The 14,735-nt window shown below is 39.8% G+C and overlaps 1 protein-coding gene across 5 annotated transcripts in view; it reads left to right on the top strand.

The window, feature by feature from the left end:
* The window catches only part of UBA2 (ubiquitin like modifier activating enzyme 2), a 40,104-nt gene extending 27,597 nt beyond the window's left edge, over nucleotides 1–12,507 (top strand). For 4 of the 5 annotated variants that reach the window (XM_025425173.3, XM_025425175.3, XM_035706451.2 and 1 more), the window contains exons 13-17: nucleotides 2,191–2,346; nucleotides 3,858–3,954; nucleotides 8,208–8,313; nucleotides 9,984–10,120; nucleotides 11,649–12,507. In XM_025425173.3, coding sequence (XP_025280958.1) covers nucleotides 2,191–2,346; nucleotides 3,858–3,954; nucleotides 8,208–8,313; nucleotides 9,984–10,120; nucleotides 11,649–11,830 — 678 coding nt within the window. In that variant the 3' untranslated portion in view covers nucleotides 11,831–12,507. Of the gene's footprint in view, nucleotides 1–2,190; nucleotides 2,347–3,857; nucleotides 3,955–8,207; nucleotides 8,314–9,983; nucleotides 10,121–11,206 lie in introns of all 5 variants that reach the window. The other variant, XM_035706445.2, reaches the window with a different exon arrangement.
* The last annotated feature ends 2,228 nt before the right edge of the window (nucleotides 12,508–14,735 follow it).

Genomic DNA, 14,735 nt, shown 5'->3' with positions numbered 1-14,735 from the left:
AAAGGACCAATTTATTTTTAGGATTTTCTTTTTTTATTATTATTTTTTATTTTCAGGATTTTCCAAAAACTACCTCCTTTGAAATGGTACTCGTACTTTTCAGTGCCATTATTGATACACTCTTAAAATACCTTTTATTGTTGGGGCACCTGGGTGGCTCAGTCAGTTAAGCATCCAACTCTTAATCTCAGCTCAGGTCTTGATCTCAGGTTGTAAGTTCAAGCCCCATATTGGGTTCCATGCTAGGTCTGGAGCCTACTTAATCCATTTTTGGGATGCCTGGGTGGCTCAGCACTTGAGCGTCTGCCTTTGGCTCAGGGTGTGATCCCGGGATCTGCGATGGAGTCCCACATCGGGCTCCTTACAGGAAGGCTGCTTCTCCTTCTGCCTGTGTCTCTGCCCCCCTTTCTTTCTCTCGCTCTCTCTCTGTGTCTCTGTGTCTCATGAATAAATAAAATCTTTATAAAATAAAACCTTTTTCTGTTTTCATGAAATTTTGGGACAAAGGAATGCAGAGTCATTGCCAGTCTGTCATCTTGATTTGATTTGCTGTTTAAATCTTCTTTGACTGTCCTATTTTTAATTTTTAAGAACTTCTTGTTTGTTTGGGGTTTTTTTTAGATTTTCTTTATTTATTCATGAAAGACACAGAGAAAGAGAGGCAGAGACACAGGCAGAGGGAGAAGCAGACTCCATGCAAGGAGCCTGACATGGGACTCGATCCCGGGTCTCCAGGATCACACCTTGGGTTGAAGGCAGCACTAAACCGCTGAGGCACCAGGGCTGCCAGAACTTCGTGTTTTAATTTCCAACAGCCTGAGTTTGTCCTGTGGCTACAGAATACATCACTTGGAGCTGATAGACAATATTAATTAATGAATTTATTAAAATGTCTGTTACCTGTGACATCCTTCTTGTTTCTTTACCTACTCAGCTTTGTCCCTCTCTTGGGTTGATGATGTTTATGTCTGCATTTTTGGTTCACATTTATAAACTGAATTTTAGGATGGCATAATAGTCTTAGCCTGTTAATAGTGTTAGCATTTGTTTTCATGACTGTTGATTTCCCTTAGTACAGTTACCTTCCCAGTGAAACCTAAGATCAAACAAATCTATTCCTCCATTGAACCAATACAGTGACAGACTGTTAGCACTACTGTTAACAGGAGCCCTCCTCCCAGCAATAACTGCTTCCTACAGGATTTACTTCATTAAGCTTGGGGGATCCATGGGGTTCCTCTTCAGAATTAGTTCATCTTAGCAAGTGCCACTCTTAACATGGTCATCACAAGATGAAAATTTATATATCTGCTTCTACTGGTGTTCTCACATTGGTTTGTATTGATCTTGCTAGTATTTACCAAACTTTGTAGTAATATGAGGTGAGGCCTCCTTAAATTCCAGTGCAATTTTTATTTTTTTTAAGGTTTATTCACGAGAGACACACAGAAAGAGGGGGGGCTGAGACACAGGCAGAGGGAGAAGCAGGCTCCATGCAGGGATCCCAATGTGGGACTCGATCCCTGGTCTCCAGGATCATGACTTGAGCCAAAGGCAGACGCTCAACCTCTGAGCCACCCAGGTGTCCCTTGGTGCAATTTTTAAAATTTGCATTGGCTTTTATTTTTTTGTTTGGGTACTAGGCAGGACGGAAGGTGGTAAATAGATGCTAATACTGCCTGAAGTACATTTTTTTTCCTCGTAATTATATAAACATTACTATTGTAGTTATCATAGACAAGTTGAAAAGAAAGGCAGTATATTGGTTCCATACATCTATGAAGGTGTCATCATTAATTGGAGAAATTAATATATGTTGCTGTTATTGAGAAGTTGGCTTAAAATTGATAACCACTAGGAAGACACTCAAAAGCTTATTTAAGATCAGAGAGGAGTACAGCTAGGCCCTTACTTGGCTAAATTAGTTTGTAGAATAGTTCAGAGTCTTGAGCACAAGATTTCTTTTCAGTAAGCATAGCCTTTGACGTGGTAGCTAATTGGAAAAGTTGGAAAATCAATCTCTTAAGAAGGTCTTGGTCTTCCTTATGTTTTTTGCCATCTAGAAGGGAATATTTAAGTCATTTTTTATTGTCTCTACAGTAAACAAGATGGTAGACTTTCAGTTGTATGATATATAAAATTGTAACTCAGATTTATGGATTCTGCTTGTATTTTTTTTCTCCTTCAAAGATTTTTTTGAATAAACAACCAAACCCAAGAAAGAAGCTTCTTGTGCCTTGTGCACTGGATCGTCCCAACCCTAATTGTTACGTATGTGCCAGCAAGCCAGAGGTGACTGTTCGACTGAATGTCCACAAAGTGACTGTTCTCACATTACAGGATAAGGTAAGTGCAGACACTGGTTCTCTTCCACAAAGTATGTTCATTTTTCTTTCCTAAAAACAGAAAACCCAGGTTCCCTTCTGCTTTATAGTGTTGGTGTGATAAACTAAAAGCCACATAATTACTCGAAAGATACTGACTACTAAAGTGCGTTGCTCTGATATTCTAGGTTGCTTTACTATCTGAGTTCCTGCTGGTTTTTTGTCTGTGGTTCCAGAGTATGTGCCTCACATGCCAGAAGGGAGTAGATGAATTTGGATGGAATATGCACCATAGGTGGTACAGAGGTGATACAAATTCTTGGCAAACAAGAGACAACTATGTTCCCAGATAGTGTGTAAATTCTCTGTTCTCTGACAAGCAGTATCCTTAAATGGTCTGGTGATCATCCTGATTCTGGTGTGTTAAGTTGGCCTCTTACAGAATTCTGCATTTGTGTACCCGGATTCACCATTTGAGCTCTGGAGTGAGGAAAATGGAAGTTTAGGATTAGGTCTGGTCCTTAGGTTTCTCCTAAATGGGCTAGACGTAGTTTCTTTAATGGCCCAAATGGGTGCCACTTCCCACTTTGGGGATTACTTCAGATTGTTCTCTGATAACATCCATCATCGTGTTTCATATTTATATGACACAGGTGCAGTAGACTCTTGTGGCCCAGTTCTCCCAGAACTGATTAAATGGGACAGATTGATTTGTGCTTGTGTTTTGATGGAGAAGCATGCCCCACCTACTTTCTTAGAAAATAACTGTAGTTTGTATGTATTCATTCTTGAGCTTAAAAGCAATCCCACTATTTGTAGGATAATCAGACCTTTAGAGAATTCGTCCTTTTTTTTAAGAACAGGTAGGATTTTACAGATGATTATCACTCCTGTCTTGAAATTTAAAGAGAGATGGAGGGACACTTGGGTGGCTCAGAGGTTGAGCGTCTGCCTTTGGCTCAGGACGTGATCCCAGTCCAGGGCAAGTCCCGCCTAGGGCTCCCTGTGAGGAACCTGCTTCCCCCTCTGTCTATGTCTCCGCCTCTCTCTCTGTCTGGGTGTTTCGTGAATAAATAAAATCTTTAAAAATGAATGAACGAATGAATGAATTTGAGATGGAACTTGGGAAGCGGAATACTATCAAGTATCAGTTTTTTTTATAAATTTTCCATCTACAAAACGTGCAAATACAGGATTGGTATAGAGACTAAGTGTCTAGCTCAGTACCTGATCTGTAGGGAAGGACAAAATACGAAGGGCCAATCAAGAGTTCACAACTGCCCATTTGGAGCAAGTTTTATCTGAACTTTATCAGTGGTCAAATGTGGAGGTAGAAGGTAGGCAAACATGGGCATGGAGTAATTGGGTGAATTTCTAGTGCTTTCCTGCATGCCCTGGGGTATCTTAAAGAACACCTTTGCCCCTTTCAATGGAAGGGGAAAGTAAGAGCCTTTGTGGAAAAAATGTCAGTTTTTTGTTTTTTTATGATTTTTAGCTATATATATTAATATTTTGAATCTTTTTTCTTTATAGATAGTGAAAGAAAAATTTGCTATGGTAGCACCAGATGTCCAAATTGAAGATGGGAAAGGAACAATCCTAATATCTTCAGAAGAGGGAGAGACAGAAGGTATTAATACATTGCGTTTATTCACTCCCCTCATTGGATGGAAACTGTGTACATGAAGAAGTAACATTAGTTTGTCTGTTTACGGTACACATTACTTGGTATCACAGCTGAAAGGGGCAATATTTGGTCATGGAAGTGCTCTTCCAAGGTGGCACTGCCTTGCTGGGATCACCACATTTTCAGATTTGAGGACTCCCATGTTGTCCGGGTATCTCAGAGACTGTCAGGAACCCCGTGAATGGTTAGGTTTATAGTGACCATGAACAAGGAACCATCTTGCCTGTCTCATGGATCCTGGGAGCTAAATTAGTAATGTGAAGATTGCTCTGGCTATTAAGGTAGGAAGGATAATTTAATGCTATTAGGTGTTTTGTCCAAGAGCAGAGAAGCCTTCATAGCCCGCTATAGAGCAGAAAGTAATGCTGAAAGTCCGTGCCCACTTTTGTTTTAGGCTTTCTTTTTCAAAAGTTCAGGCAGGTCGGGGCACTTAGGTGGCGTGGTCTGTTAAGTGTCTAGTTCTTGTTTTTGGCTCAGGTCATGATCCTGGGGTTGAGGGATCGAGCCTGAGATTATGGGATCCAGCCCTGTATCAGGCTCTGTACTCAGCAGAGTCAGCTTGGGATTCTCTCTCCCTCTGCCCCTCCCACTTGTGTTCTCTGTCTCTCTAAAATAAATAAATAAATTTTCAAAAAAAAAAAAAACTAGTTTAAACAGGTCATCCTGTTTAATGCATTTGTTGTACAAAGTGCGATGCATTTGATTCTGTTTAAGCTTAGAACTGATAATAATTGGGGATCCCTGGGTGGCTCAGCGGTTTAGTGCCTGCCTTTGGTATAGGGTGTGATCCTGGAGTCCCGGGACCAAGTCCCACATCCAGCTCCCTGCATGGAGCCTGCTTCTCCATCTGCCTGTGTCTGTACCTCTCTCTCTCTCTCTCTCTCTCTCTCTCTCACTCACTCTCTCTCTCTCTTTCTATGTGTGTCTCATGAATAAATAAATAAAATCTTAAAAAAAAAAAGAAAAGAACTGATAATAATTATGTCCCCTTCAGACTGCACTGGTCACTTTGATTAGACTTAGCCTAAGTTCCCTTACCTTTTCGGTCACTTTAGCAGCTCATTTCCTTGGGCTACCACTTGAGTTGATTTCACCACATCCACAATTTTATCAGTGTACCATTACTTTGAAAATCTGGGTGTTTTCCCCAAACGTGTGATGTGTGTATTCACACATTTGTTCATTGATTATTTATTCAGGACAGTTTGCCAGATTCCGATGGGGTTATTCAAATGTCGAGCCTTTACATTAAAACTTAGTGTCAGGATTCTTCTTGACTATAGTTTTTTGTCAAGAACTTGTTCAAGGCCATGTTTTGCATAGGTTTATTCTAAGTATCTGGTTGAATATATTTAACACCGCATTTTAGCCGGCTGTCTTTACTCACAGAAAGTTTGTGACTATTCTCCCCTTGGTTCTCTGGTACTGACCAGCTCTTTCAAGTGCTAGGACTTTAAAGGGTTTTTTTTGGTTTTTTTAATCATTTAGAGCACAGCTGGGCAGGTGGGGAGGAACAGACAGAGGTAGTAGAAGGAGAAGCAAAATCCCTGCTGAGCAGGAATCCGGGCATGGGGCTCGATCCCAGGCAAGCCCTTGGGATCATGACCTGAGGCAAAGGCAGATGCTTAACCAACAGCCACCCAAGCACCTTCACAAATGCTAGGACTTTAAAAATGGAAACTGGCCAGGAATCTCAAGTGACTGAACTGGCCCTTCTCCACAAAATACATGTGCTACTGAGGGAGAGAACATATATTCAAATATTTTGTGTCCTTCTGTGTTATAAGTATGGTCCTAGGTGTTTATGATTCAAGAATGAATAAGGAAGACAGTGGTCCCTCTATAGCCTGGAAGGAGAAGAGAGATGATCAAGTGGGTTTAATACAGTCTAACTATAGGAAGAGAGCATATAAGGTAGGAATTGAAGCCTTGTGAGAAGAGGAGAGGGGTCACATGAGAAAGGACTCTGGATCAGTTCTTAGATGGAAAGGTGCTCTGGGCAGAGAAAGGAATGACTGCATTTGGGCAGAATCGGCAGCCTTTATAAATAAACGTGTGAACTAGTGAAACAATTTTGGAATCGCCAGTTACTTGTTTTACTGGAAAGTAGAGTGCGGTGTGGTTGGCAGTGGTGGCACAGCTGGAGAGCTTCCTGTGCCATGCTGGTGACATTGTTTGCCATCCTGTCCCCCAGGGCCATGCTCCCACCAGAGTTTATAAGCAGGGAAGTAATGTGTTATAGGAAGAAAAAAATGAAAGTAGTGAGGGATGTTTACTGAGGCAAAAGCAAATGAAAGAGTTGAAATTTACAGTCAGAGTTCAGGGGCCAGATGAGGAGAAATAGCATTGTTGAGCAGATGAGGATTATCACAGGACTCTGGCTTCAGAGATGATATGCTAATTGACCAGAATAGAACGCATAGTAACTGCTTCTCTTTCAGACATGTTGCGTCTGAGGAGTTTGTGTTGAGAGGGGAATGTGTGAAAGGGCTTGAAGATTAAGTCTGGGTAGGAGCTATCATTCTCTGAAGGCGTCTCAGGTAGCTTAAAAAGTTAAAATAAGAAAAATCAATCTGTAGGGGTACCCCACTGACTCAGTAGAGCATGCAGTTCTCAATCTCAGAGTCACGAATTTGAGCCCCACATTAGGCATAGAGTTTACTTAAAAAATCTGTAAAATTAGAAACTCAGTAGTTTCTGGGTTTTTCAGGGTCAAGTAGGGAGGATTCTTTCTAAGATTTTCCTTATAAGCAACAAAAAAAATAAAGCTATTAGATTATATAGAGAATCACATAAATTTAATGATGGATAACTAGAATTTATTTATTTTTATTTTTATTTTTTTTAAATTTATTTATGATAGTCACACACACAGACACAGAGAGAGAGAGGCAGAGACATAGGCAGAGGGAGAAGCAGGCTCCATGCACCGGGAGCCTGACGTGGGACTCGATCCCGGGTCTCCAGGATCGCGCCCTGGGCCAAAGGCAGGCGCCAAACTGCTGCGCCACCCAGGGATCCCGATAACTAGAATTTAAAATACAGTCTACTTAGTATGTGCCACACACTACATAGGTCAGCAGGTTCTATACGGTGTGTGTCCTTCACAGAGCAGATGTTTAATAAAGTGCACTCTGGTGATAAGGGGGTGAAATTGAGAGCAAACTGAGGAAGCAGTTTTGTAAATGATATACCTGAGTACTTTTACTGGTCCAGGGAGAGGAACATTTGAATAGGCTGGAGAGAAAGGATAATTAAGGCAGAAAGACCCAAGAATAGGGAGGGTGAGGTGGTGGGGACATCAAAAGTTTGGTTCAAGGAATTGTTCTTCATTGAAGTATCTATAAACCATGGAGCAAAGGTTTATTCAGTGCTAGTGGGTGTTAGGGACTGTGCTGCATGAAGCAGAAATATTCACATGAACCAGAAAGGACATGTGGAAGCTGAAACCAGATAGGAGTGATTATTTTTGGGAGGTCCCATAGGCTTGTCGTTGAGAAATGTTGAAAATTCATGTTGAGAAATGGAAATCCATTCAAATCAACAAAGTTGTCTCATATTTCTGAATTTTAAAATTTGCTGAAAAGTAGTTTTTTAAGTTGTTGTGGATAACCTCTCTGCAAGTAGACTATATTTTGAACAACACTAAAAGTTGTCTTTGACTCCTCTAGGAGTCCAGAATAATTTGGTTTGAATGGGAGAATGTTGTCAGAACTTCTTACAGTTTGGTTCTTTTGAAGCAGTTTTAGTAGTTGAGTATTCACTCGGGGCTGAATTTTTAAGTGCCTAATATTTTAGTGGATTACTTTGCTTGGGCCACCATTCAAAAATACACAGAGTGACTTAAATAACAAATTTATTTTCTCATGATGCTGGAGGCTACAGGTTGTAAGATCAAAATGTGCGCAGGTTTGGTTTCTCTTGAGGTCTCCTTGGCTTCTTACAAGGATTCCACTTAGATCGGATTAGGGCCAACCCTTAATAGCCTCATTATAACTTAATTACCTATTCAAAAAGAAGGCACTGTTTCCAAATACTGTCACATTCTGAGGTACTGGGGTTAGGGCTTCAACATAGGAATTTTGAGTGGGTGACACAATTCAGCTTATAATAGGAGTTTAATCTTTTTTAAACTAATGTGACTGCTCCGTGGAAATCTATAACTGAAGTATCTAAATTCCTTTCCAATTTCTTAGCTAATAATCACAAAAAGCTGTCAGAATTTGGAATTAGAAATGGGAGCCGGCTTCAAGCAGATGACTTCCTTCAGGACTACACTTTATTGATCAACATCCTTCATAGGTAGGAACTATTGATATATTTTTAAGTGTAATAAATTATCTGAATATAAAAACGTAAAGTAGAGAAAAAATGTTTTCTTACCGTTAAGCCCTACTCTTCATTTGAAACCACACAATATATTTGCTTATGTTGGCTGCTAAGTTCCCTGATGCTTGACCTATAGAAGAATCTGAGAATTCAGAAACAGAAGGGATAGGCAAAACTAAAATAAAAACTTCAATTATTTTGAAGATTTCTCAGAAGAAAGGAAGAAATCTTTGTCCAGTAAAACAAATATTTCGTTTGTGATCTGTAAGAATAACAAGACATTTTAAGATTATCCTATAGAGATTATTGAATCATTTTTTTTATTTGATTTAATGTCTTGCCCATTTTATAAAAAAGCATTCGTATTCTTGCATTACAGAATGTTTGCATATATATAACACAGTTAAAATACAGATGGTCCTCCATTTTGATGTGGTTAGCTGTTGAATAAGGTGCATTTTTTTTGTGTATGTTCCCGTTGGTACACCTTAACTACACCCTGACTTAGGACTTTTGGATACCATCTAACCAACAGGAAAGGAGTTGCTACCTGCATCCACTTGTTTGGCTAATGTTGCCATCTATGAATTTAAAGAATGTGTAGCTGTTTGGAGGATATCATATTTTATATACTTGGTTTATAAAAAGTATAAATGACAAGAAAGACTGAATGTGAGTTATTGGTAGTAAGTACTGCATTTTACAAAGCTAGGCATGCCTCGTGGCTCAGCTGGTTGAACATCTGCCTTCTGCTTAGGTCATGGTCCCAGGTCCTGGGATTGAGCTCAGCGGGGAGTCTGCTTCTCCTTCTCCCTCTGCCACTCCCCTTGCTTGTGCTCTTTCTCTCTATTAAATAAATAAAAATTTTAAAAGAAAAACGTTTCATAAAGTTAGACAATGGAGTCAAAGACTGATATGGCTTGGGAGTGATCTCTAGCCTCAAACACCATTGGATACCAATGGTGTGCTCGTGTTCAATTATACAAGAAAAAAAAACAATGGAAGGACATGTTACAATAAAATGGAAATATATCAGATGGTGTCTAAAGAGGAGGCATAATTAGGGTTTTTTTTTTATCATATTTTTTAGCTCTCTGGGAACAGAACCCCCCCTTAAAACATGTAAGTCTTTTGCTTGACTTTCATGCATTAAACTTTCATACATGTTTTTGGGAACTCATTATAAAAGCAGGGTGCTGCCCGTAAAGATGGGGGGGAAACCCAGAGTCCATGTAACCGCCCTATTCCTAAAACACCAAATTACTCTGGTCAAGATCGGAGTGGAATATATAGAATCTTTAAACATAGTAGCCGAAGAAATAATGCCTAAAAGATATATTGGGTTGCGGAGTTCTGAATTTCATTTTCTGCTCTACCAGTAAAAGTTACATAATACTGTTTTAAAAATCTTCTTCTTGATCTGAAGGGGCAATGGTACTGGCCATCTGAGAGTTTTGAATTTCACAAAAATTTGTTAACATGCAGTCTAATTTTTATTTTATTAGCTCTTTGAAAATCAGGATCCGTATATTTGGTGTGTACATAGTACATGCACTTAGAGCTTAACAGTGTCTTTCTGGTGTGCCTTTGCTATCCTCTATAGTCATGGTGGTCCAGTTTTACATTGTGTCATTCTTTTACAGTGAGGACCTAGGGAAGGATATTGAATTTGAAGTTGTTGGTGATGCCCCAGAAAAAGTGGGGCCCAAACAAGCTGAAGATGCTGCCAAAAGCATAACTAATGGCAGTGACGATGGAGCTCAGCCTTCCACGTCCACTGGTGAGTCATGGCCCCAGCCAGCCAGCACTTTAATTACCCACCAAGCAAGCAAGTCATTATGTAGAAACAAATGGATCATTTTACAAATAAGACCATAAAACAAATCCACAGGACTGTTAGAGGTGTGTATTGATTTGGCATTGTTTTAATAGAGCTTTGTATGTATGAACCATGAACATATTTAAGTCTAGGGGAAATTCTTATGGAAAATAGGAACTGTTCTTTTTTGTTAGTGGGTTTTTACAACTGGAAATGTTAATGAGTGTACTAGTGCATGAAGACACTTCATCATTTTTCATAGTAGTAGTTTTGGATTTCGTATGCCTGTTTTATTTAGGGGAAACAAATCGATGCATCTGACTATTTTGAGTGAACAGATGCTGTAAATAGAGAATTAAGCATTTCACAGTTTTCTCGGGAACTGTTATGACTTTGGTAAAGTACATCAGAGGCTGTTTCCCTGCACAGTCAGTGCTAGTGCTTGGTGCTTTGCTTTGTGCTCAGATTTGGATGTTTCCTATCGACCTGCATCCCACAGCAGCCTCCTTTCATTCTTTACTCAGGAAATTAAATTTCTACTTCTCTGTTTCCATTTCTTTAACCCTGTGTCTTTGGTGTTCTTTGGAATATGGTTGTTCTTGGTTCTTATGTTCTCTGAGAACTTTTTAAAGATAGACTTTGAGACTAGCTAGAGTGTAGTCCACCTATGAGCCATGACCTTTCTTCCCCTCCAAAAATAGAAAAAGTCTTTCATTCTCCTGTAAGGAAGGGACTTTGGTAGTTTTTCAGAAACCATAAATTAAAATGTGCATTCACTGATCCCTTACCGTGGGTTGGTTTGGGAGGCAATAGCAATGAGTAAGATAGGTAGGTACTCTGCTTTTGCTTTGGCGGGGATGGAGGATGGGGTGGGGGTGGTTCATGAAACCAACTGTAGTGTAAGGTTAAGAGCATGCACTGTAGAGCCCACTGTGTGGATTTGAGTCCTGGCCTCATCTTCTGCTATTGTATGACCTTGGGCAAGTCAATCTCTGTACGTCAGTTTCCTTTTCTGGAAAACGGATAATAATGTTATCTTCTTTATAGGGTTGTTGTGATGATTAAATGAGTTGTTATATGCAAAGTGCTCAGAACAGTTCCTGGCACATTGTAAGTGCTATATATATGTTGTTGTTGTTGTTGTTTTATTATTATTATTATTACCACCACTACCAGTATTAGGATATGCACCTTCCCCTTTTCTGTTGGAGAAATAGAAACAAGGAGCTATGATAATTTGAGTTCTATAATGCTTGTTACAGTTTTTTTTGTTTAGATTAGAAAACAACAAGTAGGTGCTTGTTACAGAAAACATTAAAACAGTACAGAGACGTGTAATGTGTAAAGTGAAGATTCCCTACGGGTGGCCTACCATTCTTAAGTTTGGTATATATTAAAAATGCCAGCTTTTCACTTTCATAAAATATTAGTGAATCACTAGTAACTCCCACTCCACTTTTAACCATTTTTCCCTTTTTTCTGAAATAAGCACAAGAGCAAGATGATGTGCTCATAGTTGATTCAGATGAAGAAGGTCCTTCAAATAATGCTGACATCAGTGAAGAAGAGAGAAGTCGCAAGAGGAAATTAGATGAGAAAGAGAATATCAGTGCAAAGAGGTCCCGCACAGAACACACAGAAGAGCTTGATGATGTGATAGCATTAGATTGAACAGCTGCCTCTAAACAGGACCCTCTTACTGCAGTAGGTCATCTGGGCAGATCCAGGTTATTTGTTACGTCCTTTGTTCCAAAGGGAAAAAATTGACACCAGTGACTCGAAGATGATTCTGCTCCTTTGGAAAGCATTCATTTTGCTAGAACAATTAGAAACATTGCGGTATGCGGTATTGAAAGTAGGAATATAGTTTTAAAGCCCTTTGAACAAAGTGTGTGCATAACCAGTCATGAGATGAAACAACACAATGCATGTTGCCTTTTTAATGTAAATACCCTTAGGTATCATTTAACAGTTTTAAAATATTGTGGTTTAGTAAAGTTGATACCTGGTTATAAATATTATGCCTTTATTTTTGGTTAGAAGAAGAATTATTTTTAGCCTAGATCTAACCATTTTTCATACTCTTAACTGACTGAAACAGATTCAAAGAAGTATCAAGTGCTATGCATTGAAACGTGTTTTTAAATGTTACCTGGCACTATGTATATTAATGTAAAACAATGTTAATTTACTCAAGTTTTCAGCTTGTACTGCCTGGTGTGTCTGTGTAAGAAGCCAATTTTGTGTATTGTTACAGTTTCAGGTTATTTATATTTGATGTTTTGTAGAACTCAAATACGACTATACTGTACTTATGGACCAAATAAATGGCATCTGCATACTTGTTATACATGCCTGCATAGTTCACGTTTCTGCTGCCTTAGTGGGTTTATATATTACTGCAGGCATGCTAAATTCTTTCCTTCTAAAAACTTAACTCCTAATGGATATGAAGGTTAAATGATCTCCACTGTTTGCCATAGATGAGTACTTTCTAAAATAAAACTTTAAATGGCAGTGTTGCTTTTTAGGTTTGGATTGTAAACAACTGGCCTTCTGTTGAGAACATTAAGTGATCTTTGCCCAGCCCCAGGAACTTAGAACCTTGGATTTGAGATTCCAGAGCAGGGGAGAGTCTTCTTCTACAGTCTTCTCTGGGTTGCCCCTCCCCACCCCACCCCACCCTCAATTCATCAGAGTCCCTTCTTGAGTATGTACCATTTAGGGCCCAACTCCAGCCTACATATGTGGCCAGACCAGTGCTGGATGGATCAGCATCCCTGTCTCTGCCGCTGGCCTCAGAGGACCTTGGCCCTTAGGGGGTACTCTCCTCACACAGATGTGCCTTGAGTTTTTAGATAACAGAAACCCCTGGAGTTGTTTTCCCCCATTCTATACCCCAACCTTCGGTGGTTTTGGCTGCAGTCGATTAAATTTCAAGTTATTGGTTCATCATTTTGTTCTCCTTTGTATAGTTCTTACTCTGCCATCTAGGTTATTAACTCTTACTCCTTGTTTTGTATCATTTGTAAATTCAGCATGTAATCAAAGCCTTCAGAAAAATCATGTTGAACAAGACTCCGCCCTCAGGAGCCTGCCGGTTGATGCCTGCAGGATGGACTGACTTCCAGCCTTCAGATACAGCACTGAGCTAGCTGAATCCCACCTACAACTGTATGAGTGTATGAGGTTCTCTTTGCCTTTAGAGTCTTACAAGATGTTCCATTTTCCTCCAGGCGAAAAAAAAGTCTCAAAATTATAAAACTATGTAACAGACAATAATGAAATATTCTGGAAATCCACCTCTCAGAAATGTTTCGGTTAACTGGTTGGTCACTGGTGATCATGTTCAATTTTGAAATTCCATTCCTAAAACCTCATACGACCCTTTTAGACTTCATTATCAATGTATTTTTCCAGCATTTTATATATTTCTTTTATTCTTTTCCATTTATATGTACATGGCAGTAAGTGCCAGTTTGACTTGTAGAGTGAGGTTTCTGTTTTGGGAGACCAGTGGTTTTTTTTTTTTTCTTTTTTTTTTAACCTCTGCAACAACTCTTATAACTACCTTTTCCAGCAGGTTCTGTCCATTTTGTACCTGTTTCTATAAAATCAGGGTTTATCAGCAAGGCTGGTCCAATGCAAGGGACCCAGTAGACTGAGCAGATCCAAGCTGCCTCCACACCCCTGGAGCATGGAGACACTTTAGATGTGGCCTGGTATTGGTGGTTCTCCTGTGCAAGTTGTCTTCTCAGTTGGGGAGCTAGATGCAGAACTCGTCAGGGGCCTTTCCCCAGCAGCTCTGTCCTGAAATACAGTCTGAAAACCATCTTCCAGCCTTAATGGGAACGGTCTGGTGATTCAGGTTTACCATCTAGTCTATTGTCCCAAAGATCAGTCCGCATACTGCATACTTGGCATGCATGAGAGGACTTGGTGTTTTAACATACAGCCTGACCCTTTAAATAACCAAGCAGACATTAGTGGATGCCAAAACCTTTCATAAAAAGTTGTTGAGGAACAGAATCTTTACGGTGCTCAAGTGTTGCTGTACAGAGAACTCGCAGAAGGGGAAAAAAAAAATCAGCTTTTGACCATGTGCTGGTCTTGTCACCACTGTAATCGCCTACTCAGACCTGGCATCAGGAACGGGACAACGGGACGTGTGCTTCCCAATGAGATGATAGACTCAGTCAGCAGCATGGAGACAAAAACCATGTTAACCTGAACCTAATGCAGCTTCTAGACCTAACTTCCAGCTGGCAGGAAATGGGGGGGGGGGGGTGGTAAGAGGAGCAAGCTAAACATTAGGAAGAAACGGACAAGTACAGAATACGGGATGTTCTCGAACTCAAGTTCAACATACGTGACTTTAGCAATTCTTGTGACAATTGGAAATGGGATATGGTGGTCATGGAAGTATTTTTTTAGGTATGGTAACGTCCTTGTACTTTTGTAGGCCAGTGTCTATTCTTCGAATATTAGGGATGAAGCTTCATAACAACTTTTAAATGGCTCAGCAAAATACACAATACAGGAAGAAAAAGATGAAGTTACCCATTTATTGAATCTA

The sequence above is a fragment of the Canis lupus genome, chromosome 1 (assembly GCF_003254725.2).
Source record: "Canis lupus dingo isolate Sandy chromosome 1, ASM325472v2, whole genome shotgun sequence".
Taxonomy (NCBI): Eukaryota; Metazoa; Chordata; class Mammalia; order Carnivora; family Canidae; genus Canis; species Canis lupus.
This window is presented reverse-complemented; position numbering and strand designations above follow the sequence as displayed.